Below are 17,275 nucleotides of genomic sequence, written 5' to 3' on the forward strand. Positions count from 1 at the left end.
TGTTCATGATAGGATTGGCCTAGATGATACCAGAAATACTTTATATACAGGGAAAAAATCTATCTAATCATAAATATATAGAAATAAATAGAATCATTTAATTTCTTATTCATATTTATTTTATATTATTTCTTTTAACTTTTTTTTTGGTTTCACTTCACAAGTGTACAATAAAAAAAAAAAAAAAAAAAAAAGTTAAAAATTTAATCATAAATATATAGAAATAAATAGAATCATTTAATTTCTTATTCATATTTATTTTATATTATTTCTTTTAACTTTTTTTTTGGTTTCACTTCACAAGTGTACAATAAAAAAAAAAAAAAAAAAAAAGTTAACAATTTTGTATTTTTTTTTATACATTATATGTATATTTTTTATGTTTTAAAATTAAAAAAAAAAAAAAAAAAAACACATACATATATATATATATATATATATATGTTTGTTGTAAAACAAAGTAATTTTTGTTTAATAGTTAAAAAAAAAAATAATAATAATTCATTAGAATTTATTAAAAATTTTTTGTATAATTAGAACAATAAATAATAAAAAAAAAAAAATATATATGTAAAAATAAATATGTATACACATATTTATAGATATATATATATATATTAAAACATAAAATAGAATGAAAAAAATTTATGAAAATTGTGATGGAATGTATAAATAATTCAAAAAAATATTGGAATATTCCAAACCCAAAATGCAAAAAAAAAAAAAAAATTACGTATATATATATATATATATATATATATATTAAAATTAATAATATTTTATATATAGACAAGAATATTAAGAGGCACATAAAAATATGTAAAAATGTAAATATATAAATATATATAAATACATAAATTTATAAATTAATAGGATAAAGTATTAATACAAAATGAAACCTATTACATATATATATATATATAAATATATATGTATGGTTAACAAAAATTGCAAATATGGTATTATATATATATATATATATATATAATTTTTTGGTGGTTATAAAAATAGGATTTTTACATATAAAAAAGGAAAAAAAAAATACATATTTAATATATATATATATATATATATATATTTATTTATTTATATATTTATTTAATATATATATTTATATGTATTTAATGTGGTCGTATATAATTTTAGTCTAGATATGATCTTCTCTGGAATTTACTTGAATTGTTAAATGAAGTGTAGTCATCCATTTTGTTAGGTCTATTTGATCTATTTTTAAGGTCCATATATTGAGATGAATCGTTATGCATTTTATAATCATGAGGCATATTAGGTGCATGATATTTAGGGTCTTTATCATAATCGTGAAATCTCCAAAAGTTTGGTTTAAATATTCTCATTTTGGATGAAGGATTATATTCATTGTATGAGTTTGCACCTGACATATTCATAATATTTTGTGATTGTAATAACTTTTTGGTATTTTTTGCAACTCTGTTTTTAAATTTGACAATATGATAATTATATACGTATATAGCAGTTACAGATATGAATAATATAGAAACGATAATAGCTCCTTCTGTTCCAAAGACATTAGCTATTCCTTCATACATATAAAATACTACATGTCTAAAGAATGTTTTTCCATATATTGATATTTGTTGATATCCAAATATCATAAATAATGCTAATATAATTAGGAAAAGAAAACTGGCATGGAATTTCTTGAAATATACAACTAATGATATAATAAATAATAATATAGCTATACCGAAATAGCATACAATTCTATGTAAAAATTGTTTTCTAATAATAGGATAATATAAATTATATATATCATTATTTAACCATCTATTAATTACTTTACTCATTAAATCTTTTGAAATTCTTTTATAATTTTTATTTGTACTACTATATTTTTCGTCTAAATTTGATTGTATTTTATTTTCTCTTTGATTTTTTATATAAATATTTTCAATATTACTTGAAAGTACTATTAATGCTCTATTATATAAAGTACTTTTTAAAGAACTCCATAAGTAATATTTATGTATTTCTCCTTTGATTCCATTTTTTAATTCGTCTAATGGTTGTTGACATGTTATTTGTATTGCTTTTAAGTTTTCATCTTTAATAAATTGATATACTTCATCTGTTAATTTTAAAAAGTTTTTATATTCACTATTCCATGAATCTTCATTTGCACAATATATATCCATATATTTCAATTCTTCTTGACCTTTTAAATTTAGAAAAATATCTTGTAATACTAATTCGTCTAATGGGAAATTAAAATTTTCTAAGAAATTTTTTTTTAAATTACTTTTATGCATATTAAATAAAGCACTTGTTTTATCCCTACAATGATTATGCCATTTTTCCATAGCTTTTTGTTTTAATAATTTTATATCATCATTTAAAACATTTAAATATTCATCATTAATATCTTTTTCTTCTTTAGCAAAATCAGATAATGTTAATGTATATGTATTAATAGCTTCAGATGTCCATTTATCTAATACAGTATAAAACATATTTTTATTTTTAAAATATTCAGTAATATTTTCAGTATTTTCAGCTAATACTTCAAATACTTCTTTACCTTTTGATACAGCATTTGAAAAATAGGATTTTAATCTATTTTCATTTAAGGTCATATTTTTTTTTTTTAGAAAATAAAATTCTTGAAATGTATTATTAATTAAAGGATTACATATATTATCTTTATAATAAATTAAATCTAATTTATCTGAATTTTTAGATAATTTTTTTTCTAAATATTTAATTAAATTATAACTAACTGATTCAAAAAATGTCGTAAGATCTTTTTGTTTTATTGGATATTGATCACTTTTCATTTTAACATCTTCAACAACAATTTGTAATGCATCTTCACATGCAATTTTACAAAATTTTCTAATATTCATTTCACCTAATTCTAACATTTCAATTTTTATTTGATCTAATCTTTCATATAAATTATTTTCAATATCTTTAATTAATTCTTTTTCTTCTTCATCATGAAAATCACTTTCTGTATATTTATACCATATATTCAAAATTTGTTCTCTTATTAATTCTTCATATTTTTTTATTTCATTTAATAAGGGTGGTAATTTATAATTATCTTTTTTTTGTTGTATATCATCTTGTTCATCTTTTAAGTTATGTTGTTTTAATTGCATAATTTCATCATCATTAAATAATGAATCTTCTTCTGAGTTTGAATCACCATTTATTGAATTATTATTTGCTTCTTTTTGTAAAAATAAATCATCATTTTCATCATTTAAATTACTAATAAATTCAACATCTTCATTTTCCATAAATTGTAATAAATACTTTTTATATAAAAATATTAAATCATTTCTACTTATTTCAGCTCTATTAATTTTAAAATGTTTAAAAAATTGATTGACATTTGTAAATAAGTTTTGATTTGCAGATTTTACTAAGAAAGTAATAAAATCATATACATCATGACCTGACATAAATCGATTAGTTATTTGTGACCCTGATGATTCGTCTTTATTACTATTTAAATCATCTGTATTATTATTTGTATCATTCTTTTTATTATCTTTATTTTTTTGTTCTTTGCTTTTTTCTTGTTCCTCTCTTAATTTTTGCTCTCTTCTAATTTTATTTATAATTTTATTCATTTGAACATCTGAATACATTTTTTTTGGAAATAATAAAGCTCTCAAATATATTTTATATCTTAATAACAAAACATCATTTTTATATTCTTCATTTAGATCGTTAATATTGGCTTTAGTAAAATCAAATTCTTTATTGTGATACATATTTCGTAGTAAAACACAATCGATATTTTTATATAATATATTTAATTTATAATTAGTTGATGAATCATTGTTATTATTATTATTATTTGATATAAGACCAGAAGATGAATTATCATTATATGTTAAATAAGCGATTTTCTGTTTTTTTGTTGTATATGCATCATGTTTGTCTTTACTTTTATTAGAAATTATTTTTTTCCAATATTTTATATCTAAATCTCTTCTATCCGAATTTAATAAAATATCTAACCATAATTTCCCTTTTCTCACATCAAGACGTTGACTAAAATCATGTACAACCCACATTAAGTTTTTAGAAGCAATACTTTCTAATATTAAAGAATTATTTTCTAAATTATTATTAAGTGTATCTAAAATTTTATGGAAATTATTTTTTTTAATAGAAAAAGTAGAACCACTAGATCTAGTATATGCTCTTAACATAAATAAATTAGCATCTTTAGTAATATTTTCTATAAATTCTAAATCTTTATTATTTATCATTTTCATAGTTAAAAAGATAATATCAGTTGATATCAAATTAGTTAATGCATATAATATTTCATCATATCTTTTATTTACATTTGGACTATTTAAACCTTGTGTATCCATTAAAATTAGGTTTACTTCATCTGTATCAGATAAATTTAATTCTTCAACATTTGAAATCCAATCATCTGTTTTATATAAATTTAATAAATCAATAATTTCTTCATTATATTCATCTTTTTCATATTCATAACTTTTTATAAAATTTGTAAAGTTCTCATTAATATATTCATAGATTTTTTTTAATTTCTTAACATTAATTCTTATAGGTTCAGACCATATCCATATACCATAAGTACTAGCTGTAATATCATTACCTACTTTAAAACCATTTTCAATATATTTGTTACTTTTATTAATATCAGGTATCACATGTTCATTTAATAAATTAAGTAAAAACGATTTCCCTGTATGCATATCACCTAATACTGAAACAATAGCAATTGGTTTATCTATTCTTTTAAATATTTCTAAATTTTCTTCTATTATAATTAATTCTGTATGATTTATATTTGGTTTTATAATTTGTATAGCTTTCCCTCTTCTTCTTCTATATTTCATTTTCTTTTTTTTATTATCAATTATTTTATTTATATTATCCATCGAATCGAAACAATTACCATCACTACAATTTATTGGAACTTCGAAATGATCATTTTCATCATCTTCTCCTTCTTCATCATCATTCTCTTCGTCTTCATTATATTCGTCGTCTACATTATATTGATCCTTATTGTAGTTACTTTTATTATCGCTCTTTGATTTATTCGATGAATTTTTATTATTATCATTTATATCATTTGTAGAATCTTCATTATTTGCATTTGCTTTTTCTAAAATGTTATCATTACAATAATAAATATTTAGAGAATATATAATTGTCAGAAGGAAACATAAAAAAAATAGTTTATTCATCTTTTTTTTTTTTATATTACTTATTCATATAAATCAAATATATATATAAATACCATATATATATATATATATATATATATATATTTTTAATCTCAATTTAACTCTTTTTAGATATATATATATATATATATATATATAATAATATATATATTATTGTTTTATGGACCGTATTTAATTATTTATATCATATAACAATAATAATTATATTATATATATTACAATATTTTACTCTTTATTTTTTATATTCTTTTATTAATGGTGGTTTTCATTTTTTTTTTTTTTTTTTCTTCTAATTTGTATGAAATTTTAATGATTTTATATAAAAATACAATTGTAAAAAAAAAGAAAAAAAGAAAAATGAATATACGTAAAAAAAAAAAAAAAAGCAGTATTTTAATTGATATATATTATATATAGAGATTTATAAATATTTAATCTCATATATAAATAAAAAATATTCATATAACCTCTTTTTAATTTTTATATTATTATGTATAATAATAAATATATATTATAACAAAAATTTACAAATTTTTCATAGAGAAATTCAAAAACGGAATTTCATATATTATATATATATATATATATATATTATATATATTCATATCCCAGACCATAAGTTAATATATATTATATATATAATAAGTTATATATAAAAATATAATATAATATTATATGCTTTAAACTTTATATTCAAAATTATCCATTTTTTAATATATTTTTAATAATTTTTTTATAAATATATTTAATTATATATATATTGTTTTTATTTTATTTATGGAAATATTGCAGTAATATAATATAATATTATTATTAAAAATATAAATATATATATAATATGGAACTCTTTATTTTTAAATCTTCTGTGACGGGATAGGAAAAATATATATAATATGTAAATATATACATAAGCTTCATACTTATTATTTTTTATTATAAAATATGTTTATTTATTTATAGTAAACTCATATAAAAACATTAATTTTTTTTTTTTTTTTGTTCTTGTATTTTCAAAGGGTGTAAATTATATATATATATATATATATATGAGCATAATATAATATTATATAAAATTTGATATGTGATTATATTATTTTTTTTTAAATAAAACACATAAAATAAAGAATGAATTAATATTAGTCAAACTTCTTTTTATGATTTTATAATCATTATGAAAGAAATATTTTTTTCTTATTTCTTTTTATATGTTTGAAATATAAAAGCGTATAATGTCTAAATATAACAAATTTTCATTCATATCATATATAATATAGAACAGATATTTTTTCTTAATTTATAAATATTTATATAAAAAAAGCTAAAGATATATTCGATAATAAAAGAATTAAAATATAAGAATATACTGAAAAATAACCATGTCAAAATATATAAATAGGAACAGTTCTACTTTTTATTTTTTTATTTTTCTATTTTATTATACGACAAATTTAAATTAATGTGTATTAAAAGAATTGAAAAGATTTAAAAAATGAAAACAAATTTAAAGTTTTGAAACAAATAAATATGAAGCATGGAAATATATATATAAATATATATTATATATGTATACTTTAAAAAATTAAAAAAAAAAAAAAAAAAAACATAAAACAAGGAACAGAATATTTAGTTTTTGATTTAACAAATGTAATGAGAACCATAAAAAAAAAAATATAATAATAAAATAAAAAATTTAATTAATTAAAAAAATATATGATATATTTTAAAAAGAATAAAAATATTATAAAAAGGACAAAAAATTAAAAAATAATAAAATGATATATATAATATATATATATATGTTTTATTTTATTAGTTTTATCATATAAACGTGTTAGTTTTACATATTTATTTTTACTGTTGATATATTATTTTGTTATTAGTACTGCTCTTTATATTTTAGGTTATATAAATGTATTTTCAAAAATGATCCATCTTCCTCATAATCTCTATTGTTGTATTTCATCATCTCCCTCATAACCTCTATTGTTGTATTTCATCATCTCCCTCATAATCTCTATTGTTGTATTTCATCATCTCCCTCTTCTAATGTTTTTTCACTGAAGGATATATCATTTTGTGGTTTATTTTCATCGTCTTTATTATTATAATAATTGACATAATTATAATTACAACCAATTTCATTGTTGCCATCCATATAGGATGTAGTATAATCAACGTAATTATTTTTGTCTGTAAAATTCATATCATTAATTATAGATGTATTATGTTTATATTCAATAGATTTTACACCTAGATAATCTACATTTAAAAATGAATTATTATGATAATATTTCGATGACATTTTTCTTGTAACAATATATTCATTGGAAATATCTAAGGGATAATCATTTTCAGTAGATAATATATCTGATGCACATTTATTATATTCTTTATTTTTTGTCTTATTTCTTTTCTTTTTTAATAATTGACTTTGTAAATAATCATTTACATAATTACTATAATATTCTTCATAGTTAAGTCCTTTATCTATACTTGCTATTGTATTGTTTCTATTAGATGTTTGCAATACATATGTATTATTATTTGGATCATATGTATATAGATAATTATAATATGTACTACATATATCATATATATTATTATTTTCCATTGTTTTATTATTTTTAAGACATAAACGTTTAATATAAAATCTTGATTTTATATTATTTAATGCATTATTAAGATATTCATTATGTTTGAGTGATTGTTCATAGCTTATAGCAAAATGATATACATTATTAACAAAACTATTGTAATGATTTTGTATATTGAAATATACACATTCATTTTTTCTTAATTGTTCATATTGTAATATATATGTTGGAAGACTCTCATTCTTACTACTTACCAATTCGGTATGTGTTACATAATCGGGTAATTGAATTAATTCATATATATGTGGTTTTTTAAATGTTAATGTACTAGAATTTTTTCTTCTACTTATTCGTTTTTTAAATATATGTGATTTTCTATTATTATTTGTCTTATTTGATCGTGTTCCTAGGTAAACACATTTCAAATCTTCCTCAGCTTTTTCATGGTCTTTTAATTTTTTATATTGTCTAGTGATAATTTTATTAACACTGTTATCAGTTGAATTTGTACTTAATATGCTGCTAGTTCTTTTTCTTCTTAAATATAAACGTTCGCTTCTTTTTGGTTCGTGTTCTTCTAATTTTTCTTCATCTTCAACTGAACTTAATGTAATTTTTAGATCCTCTGACTCTTTCATTTTATTACAATCACCTTCGCCAAGGGTATAATTTTCAATACCAATATTTTTTTTTTTACATATAAGATCATTATTATTTTTATCACCATCATTTTTATGTTGACGATTTTCCTTTTTTATATATGTACATTTTTTCTTATCCTTTTTTTCTGATATTTCTTTTTCTTCCTCATTCTCTATATGTTCTTCATAATGACATTTTTCATCTACATCATCATCTTCCTCATCATAATCTTCATCATAATCTTCATCGTCATCTTCATCTTCATCCTCATCTTCATCCTCATCTTCACCTTCATCGTCAACTTCAACGTCATGCCCATTTTCTTGGTGTTCTTTATCTGCATCATATTTATTCTGTTCATTTTCATGTTCATTATTTTCGTCATTTACATTATTTTTATTATTTTGAACTTGTTCATTTTGATCATATTCTTCTTCATCTTCCTCAACATATTCATCATAATTAAAATCAGAATAGTCATCCGAATTTTTTGAATATACTTCATCTTCATACAATTTATTATCCCCTTCAATATTCCATCTTTTTGTCTTTCTTCGTGAACGTGGTTTTCCTATAATTTTCATTCCAAAATCATATGCACGTCTTTTTTTAAAATCAGTTTTAAATATATCGTTATCATAAACTCTTCTCTGATAATATTCAAACTTTTTCATATCTAAAGCTTTATATATTTTTGATATGATTAAATTATAAGCATTCCATTCACTAAAGGTTATAAAATTTTCATATTCCTGATCATTTTTATAATATTTTTTTATAATATCCTTTTTCATTTTTAAGCTTGTTAATAATTTCTGACTAACGTTTAGATCAACATTTTCCCACACATTTGTATATATATTAAAATAATATATATCATCATTACATTTGTTTATATCATTATCTACATTAACATTTTGTTCTTTATTTATATCATCATTTTTCTCCTTATCTTTTATATCTTCCTCTTTTTCAGTATCTAAAATTTTTATATTATTATTTATATTTTGTTCATATATATGACAATTATTATCATTTCTACATTTATATATTAATAATTTTTGTTTCATTTCATTATTTTGTATATTATCCATATCTTCATTCCACATATTATTTCTTATATTACTAATTTTTTCATAAATATATTTAAACGTTTCGTTATATTCCTCCTCATCATTTTTTATATTCACCTCAAATTCGTATGTTCCTAACGGTTCTGTTGATATATTATGAATATCATCCATTTGGCTATTATTATCATACTCTATATTTGTTTTAATTTCTTCATGTTTTTCATTTATAATGCTGTCATTATGTTGATCCATTTTGACTGCATTGTTATTTATTTCGTTTTTATATTCGAACACTATATTTATTAACTTGTTTGCATTGTCACTATCAAAAGAATAATCACTATTATAATCCTTATTGTGATCAATGAATTTTTTCTGATCATCATCTTTTTTTCTATTAATTACTTGTAACATATTTGAGGATGTGCCATTTTTTTTCATAAGTCCATAATTCTTATTCATATTAATTTTCCCGGCATTATTTTGATCAATTTTATTGCAGTTTTTATAATTTTTATTTGTGTTATATTTATTGGTATTATTTAATATTTCTTTTTCTATTTGGAGATGAGAATTATATTTATCATTTTCTCTGATTTTATCAAAACGGTTTGTTTTATATATATTGTAATTATTATTTGCATTCGAGTTAATGATATAATCATCATCATGATTGTGATCATAACCATGACTATAACCATAAATATCAATATCAATATCATCACTATCATCCTTTAAATATGATTCAAATGATACATCTTCATCATTTTGTATATTATATAATAACTTTTCATCTATATTCAAATTTAGATAATTATTACTTTGAGATCTCAAAATATTACACATAATTCTTTTTAACCTTTTCATTTCTTTTATAGCTTTCTTAAAATAGTTCATTTCTTCTTTCATATAATATTTATTGATATGTTTTATTTCTCTGATATTCTTTTCTATTTTATTATCCATAAATTGATTATGATATGATAATGGCAAAGCGTTTTTTTTTTTTTTATCATTCCATTTATTATGATGGTTGAATATAAATTCGTTATATTGTTCGTTCTGATTAGGACTATATATGTCATTCTCAAAATTGACAATATTATTATTATAACTATTTTTAATATAATTTTGCGTTTTATTTTTATCGTTATCCTTACTTGTATATTTACTTTCATTTACATTTTCATTTTTTATTTTATATATATTTAAATTTTCACATAAATTTTTATTTATATCAGAATTGTAATAGTTTCTGTGTTGTTTCATAGTTTGACTTATATATAAATTATAAGCATTATATGATTCATTCACGTTATAATTACTATGTAAATATTTTGCTTTTTTGTACTGAAAAAATATTTTCTTTTTATAAAATATAGACAACTGATTGTAGCATAAGGATTTATTGATACTTAAAATGTTGAGCATTTTATCACGATCTTGATAATTGTCTATAAAAAAGTTGTCATACATATCATCAAATAAAGAAAATAAATTAATTTTTAAAGAATTATATGAAGAATAAGAATTATTATTATATACATCAGATTTATAAGTGTCATATTTGCATTTCTCTAGATCTATATTATCTTTTAATATATCATTTTCTTTATGTTTATAAATGAAATCATTTTTATTATAAAATTGCTTTTGATAATACATTTTTTGAATTAATAATTCTTTAATATAATTCTGATTGAGATTATTAATGTCAATCATGAATTGAGTTTTTTCATTTTTCTTCCTTTTAGAGATCTTCAAATCATCATTTAGAAATTTTTCTAGTAGATAATTTTCTCCCTCTTTTTTTATATTATTACTTTTTATATATTCCATATTATGTACATTTAAATTATTGGTAATATTATTATTTGATAATATATTATCATAATGAAATAAATGTTGTATTTTAAAATAATCATTATAATTACTACATTTTTTGTTATCTATATGAACATTAAAAATGTGTGAATATTTATCCTTATTTTTTATTTGAAAATTTTCAAAAATATCCAAACGTCTCTCCATTTTATTATTAAATTTCATTTTTTTATTAATTAAATCATTCCTATTATTGTTTAAAAAATGTATATTATTAGAAATATCATTTTTTCTTATATCAACATTATTTATATTTCTATCCTTATTAAAATCACATATGGATAATTTATTCTTATTATCATATGTATCTCCTATCTTTTTGTTATTACGTTCATTAAATAAATTAATTTCTTTAGCCTTATTTAACATACTTTCTCTTTGTATACTTTTAACAAGATTTAATGTTTGTTCTGGTGATATATCTATTTTTTGTCTATCCTTATTAAATAATTTATTATATATATTCATTGGATATTTTAAATTATTTTTAAGTTCCTTAGATTTAATCATATTTCCTACACAAGCATTTTTTAATTTATTTTTATCATCATTATCATCACATATAATAGGTACTTTATTATTCTGATTATTAGAAGATGAGTATAACGTATTATTTGAATGCGATAACATTAAGATATTGTCATTTTTTTTATGAGAACCATATGTATTATTTGATATATCTTCAAACGTTTCATTTCTTTTTCCATATCTAATATTATTATTATTATTATTATTATTATTATTATAATTATTATTCCAACAATTTTTAGTAATCGAATTAGTTATATTTTTTATATTTTTATGAAAACATTTATTATATGATATATTAATACTATTTTCAAAATTATTTGAGTCTTTATCATATAAAATATCATTAACTGAGAAATTATTTGCTTCATTATTATTATTATAACTTTTTTGTCTTTTTTTTTTCATAAGCTTTTGTAATATATAATGATTACTATCACTACATGATTGTTTAATTGGATATATATTTTTTGGATTTGAATATTTTTCTTTTATTTTATTATTTGTATATCTTATCATTTTATCACTCGATATTTTAATACAGCTGCCACTGCTACTATTATGATTACTATAATCATATATATTATTAGCACCATATAACATATTATTATTATTATTATTATTATTATTATTATTACTATTATCGATATTGCCATATACACTATCATCAGCATTTTCATAAACATTATCGTCCATATCTTTAATACTATTACTAAATGAAAAGAACGATTCATTACTAGAAGAATTAATATTATTCATATTTGATTTTTCCTTCATCATATTCTTTAAAATTACTTTTAATATATGTTCTTCATCATATTTGTATTTTATCATATTATTTTTATCATGATGATCATAATTTATTTGTGAAGACATATTATCTTGTTTATTATTCTTAAAAGTCTGTACAAATTTAATTAACTGTCTTTCATATTTATTCAGACATTGTTTATATTCATATTTATTAATTATATTATTTATCTTATTATTAAAATGTTCAAATGACATTCTTTCTGTATAATCACTAGTTCTCATTTTTTTTATGATATCATTATTTTTATCACGGTTTAATATCATATTACTACATTCGGTATTTGTTACATTTGTGCATTTATTAAGTGTCTTTTTTTCATTTTCTAAATTATCATCATCTTTATCATTACACGAGATGTTTTCATTTAAGATATTACCCTCTAATGATACTTTTCTAGTATTTATTATATTATCATCATTTTGTTCTTTATTTTTTTCATTCACGTTAGAATTATTTTCTTCCTTCTTATCATTATTCACAATAGAGTCATTTTCGTTATTTTTTTTGTATTTAATTTTATCATTTAAATTTTTAAAATTTTTAAAGCAATCATTAAAAAAATAATTTATTTGTTCTTTAAAATTTTTTTTTTTTGGAGAAGAGATTGTATCAGCATCATTTGTTTTATTTTCCAACTTATCAATGTTATTATTACTACTACTATTATTATTATTTTTATTATTTTTATTATTATTATTATTATTATTATTATTTGTATCATTTATATGGGTATTGTCTTCTTTTTTATTTACTTCATTTACACCTTCGGTAAGGTTTTCATTTGTATCATTTTCATTGATCTTATTATCATCTTGTATATTTTTTTCTAATTGTGACTTATTATCTTGGCATATATCCAAATAATAATTATACAACATACTGACATTATCATTTGACAATTTCAACGACCTCATTTTATTTTTGCCATTATTATTTATACAATTATTTACACTATTATTATTTAAATTACTGTTTATATTATTAGTGTTTGTATTATTATTATTAATATTATTGTTATATGAACTATTAAGACTATTATTGAAAATTTGGTCCTTAGTAATATTTTTTGAAACATTTTTGTAAATATTGTTGGCATTATTTTCACATGATTTATTCATACATGACGTATCAATATCATTTGTGTTTCCGTCTTTATAAAAATTGGACATGATTTTATTACTACTACGTAATTGTGAATCATTTTTTATATTATCATTGGTATGAATAGGATCTGTATTTTTTCTTATGTCTTTATTATTATTATTATTATTATTATTATTATTATCTATGTTATATTTATCATTTGTAATATTTTTATTATCCTCTAAAACATTTTTATTATCACATGTAACATTTTTGTCATTTTTGTTGGCTTCGTTGTTTTCTAAACTTTCCATAATAATTTTTGAAAATATATAATCCTTGTTGCATATCAATTGATTCATTTCTTTTTCTGTTAAATTACGAACAAACTGTTTTATGCTAGTACTTAAAAGTTCTGTATCTATATCATTTATATCCATTTTAAAATTTTTTGAACTTTCATTATATTTAATCATAAATTTCAGAATTTCACTACTTATATATTCATAATGAGATTCTAAATTATTTTTATTATCAACTTTTTCTTTATTCTTACTGAATAAATCTGATCCTTTATTTATATTTATTTTTGACTTTTCAATTGTATTACTAATTGAATTTTTTTGATTCTCAAATAAATCATTTCTTTTATTATTTAATAAATAATTCTCTTTTTTTTGACATATAATATTACCAAATGTTGTTGTATTACTATTATTATTTCTGTTATGTATATTATTATCAATATTATAGTTATCTCTTAGTGTCAATATTTTTCCATTTATATATTGATTATCTATATTACCATCTATATTTTGATCATTATTTTTTCTAGAACCATTTACAGAGGTTTTCACTATATCTTCATTTTCATCATTTATATTCTTTGGTCTTATAATTTTATTATTCTTTGATTTTACATTTGTATTATTATTTGATTTATCATTTTGTAAAGTTTCAATAGAAGCATTTAATAAATCATTCCATGGATATTTGCCTTTAGAATCTGCAAGATATGTATTTGGAAAAGCATCTTGATTACTTATATTTTCATTTAAAAATGAGCGTCTAAAAAAAGGAATTGATACATCTTTCTGAATATTTTTCATTATGTTGGTTTCTACATTATTATTATTATTATTATCAATATTATCATTATTATTCATATTATTATTATTACCATTATTATCTTTGTTCATATTAATAAAATCATGTATATCATTATTACTAAAATTTCTTTTTCGATAAAAATTAAATACATTATTTGATAAATTTTTATTACTATTATTATACACTTTTTCATCAAATGATATATTTTTATTATATAATTTATTTTTATCAAATGTTTTATTTTCCTTAAATGACATATTCCCATTATAGGATAAATTTTTATTATATGTTTGATTAATTTTTTTACTTTTATTACTATATTGATTATTTAATATATTATTATCTTCACTATAATCGCTTTTAGATGATTTTACCTTATTACGATTTTCATTTAAAAATTGAATTAAATTTTTTCTCATAATATTTTCATTTTCAGAATTCGAAAAGTTCGAATTAGTATTTCTAGTATTTAATATATAAAAATCCTTTCTTACGTTATGATATACTTTAATATCACTTTCGGTTTTTTTATTAGAATAAAAATAATTATTATCCTCATCATCATCATTATCATCACTAGTATTATTTCCTGTTGATGCTTCCTTATCATCTCCTTTTTGGTTGATATTTCTAATCATCTTTTTATTATCAAAATTGTTTTTCAAATTTTTATTTATTTTTAAAGGTAAAGAATAATTCTGATTCACATCGGATTTAAATGAATTATTCTTTGTTTTATAATTATAATATTTATTATAATTATTATTATTATTATTATTATATCCATCATATTTATTATTTTTTAAATTATTTGATAAATTTATTGTATCCTCATTAAAACCTTTGAATGATAAAATATCACCTAAAAAATCATCTTCATCTGCATCATTATCTATATTTTTTGAAGATTTTATTTTATTATATTTCGACTCATATTTATTAGTATTATAAGAATAATTGTGTCCATTCTTATTATAAGTAATATCATTTTTATTATTATTACTAATATTACTAATATTACCTTGTGTATTCCTATAAGTTGAATCATTTACATTATAATTAAAATCATTGCTAAGACTACCTTTTATGTTACCATTACATTTAATATTCATTGTATTATTTATAAAATTATTATTTTTACTATTCATATTATTCACTTCGTTCATTTTATTATGATCATTTTCACCTATCTTCTTATACACATTATTATTGTCATTATAGACATCATGATTGTCTTGGGTTGCTTTATTTTTTTTATATGACGATAAGTAATTATCATATTTACCCTTACATAAATTGTTAGGTACTCTTATATAATCATCAACAGATATATTTGTATCAAAAGAATATTTCTCAAGTTCATTTTTTATACTCAATATATAATTATCAAAAAATGTAGTACAATAAACATACTTTAACATAATCTCCTTAATATCTTTACATGAGAATATTTTTTCCTGAATATTATTTATATCTATATCTTGTGATGTGTATTTATTAGAAATATTATTTTTAATTTCTTCAACTGATGTTTTTATAAATACAACCCACTCACAAGCATATTTTTCATTTTTCTTTTTAATCTGAAATAGTATATTATCTTCAAAATCTTTATGAAAAGGTTTCAAGTTTATAACAATGCTTTTAATATTATCTAAATCATTTTCACAAAAAACATAATTACTATTATTATTATTGTTATTATTGCTATTATTCTGATCATTTATATTTTCATTTATCTCTTCAATATGGTACTCATTAATATCTCTTGTGCTTATAACACCATTACTATTGATATAGGTAATACTACAATTATTGGGGTAACAAATATCATTCATTATTTACAAATTATAAATGAATGAACATAAATAAATATATATATATATTATATACATATATATATGTACAAACATGTAAATATATACATGTTTTTATATATACATTATTTATTTTATTTTTTTAATATATATATATTCATGTAATAATAATACTAAAAATTCAAATAATAAAACAAAAAAAATAAAATAAAGATAAATATTATATATATATATATATATACAGGTTTAAAAAATTTATTCATTAAAATTATAATTTATACATATGTGTAACATATATTTTATATATACATATATATTTTTATTTATTCACTTATTTTTCTATATAAAATTTGATTCAGAATATATATTGTTTTAATCTACATATATTATGAGGAACCACAAATATGTATATACCTATTTAATTAAGATTTATAAAAATATTAATTCTGAAATGATATATATAAAAAAAATACATATTTTATAAATACAAAAGTTCTCAAAATAA

General features: G+C 18.7%; 3 protein-coding genes across 3 annotated transcripts in view; 1 reads left to right on the forward strand and 2 right to left on the reverse strand.

The window, feature by feature from the left end:
- The window catches only part of PGSY75_1462200 (hypothetical protein), a gene marked incomplete at both ends in the record, with an annotated part of 222 nt that extends 155 nt beyond the window's left edge, over positions 1 to 67 (forward strand). Inside the window, one exon of the mRNA XM_018788305.1 lies at positions 1 to 67. This exon is cut by the window's left edge and continues 155 nt beyond it. Coding sequence (XP_018639677.1) covers positions 1 to 67 — 67 coding nt within the window.
- A 1,075-nt stretch (positions 68 to 1,142) lies between these two features.
- Positions 1,143 to 5,225, reverse strand: PGSY75_1462300 (hypothetical protein; the record flags this gene model as incomplete). Its single annotated transcript, XM_018788306.1, has 1 exon — positions 1,143 to 5,225. One exon carries the CDS (start codon positions 5,223 to 5,225, stop codon positions 1,143 to 1,145), a length of 4,083 nt encoding a protein of 1,360 aa, XP_018639678.1.
- Positions 5,226 to 7,239: 2,014 nt separating this feature from the next.
- PGSY75_1462400 (hypothetical protein) lies at positions 7,240 to 16,791 on the reverse strand (the record flags this gene model as incomplete). The annotated part of the gene is made up of 1 exon (XM_018788307.1): positions 7,240 to 16,791. One exon carries the CDS (start codon positions 16,789 to 16,791, stop codon positions 7,240 to 7,242), a length of 9,552 nt encoding a protein of 3,183 aa, XP_018639679.1.
- Positions 16,792 to 17,275: the final 484 nt, after the last annotated feature.

This window comes from Plasmodium gaboni, chromosome 14 (assembly GCF_001602025.1).
Source record: "Plasmodium gaboni strain SY75 chromosome 14, whole genome shotgun sequence".
Lineage (NCBI taxonomy): Eukaryota > Apicomplexa > Aconoidasida > Haemosporida > Plasmodiidae > Plasmodium > Plasmodium gaboni.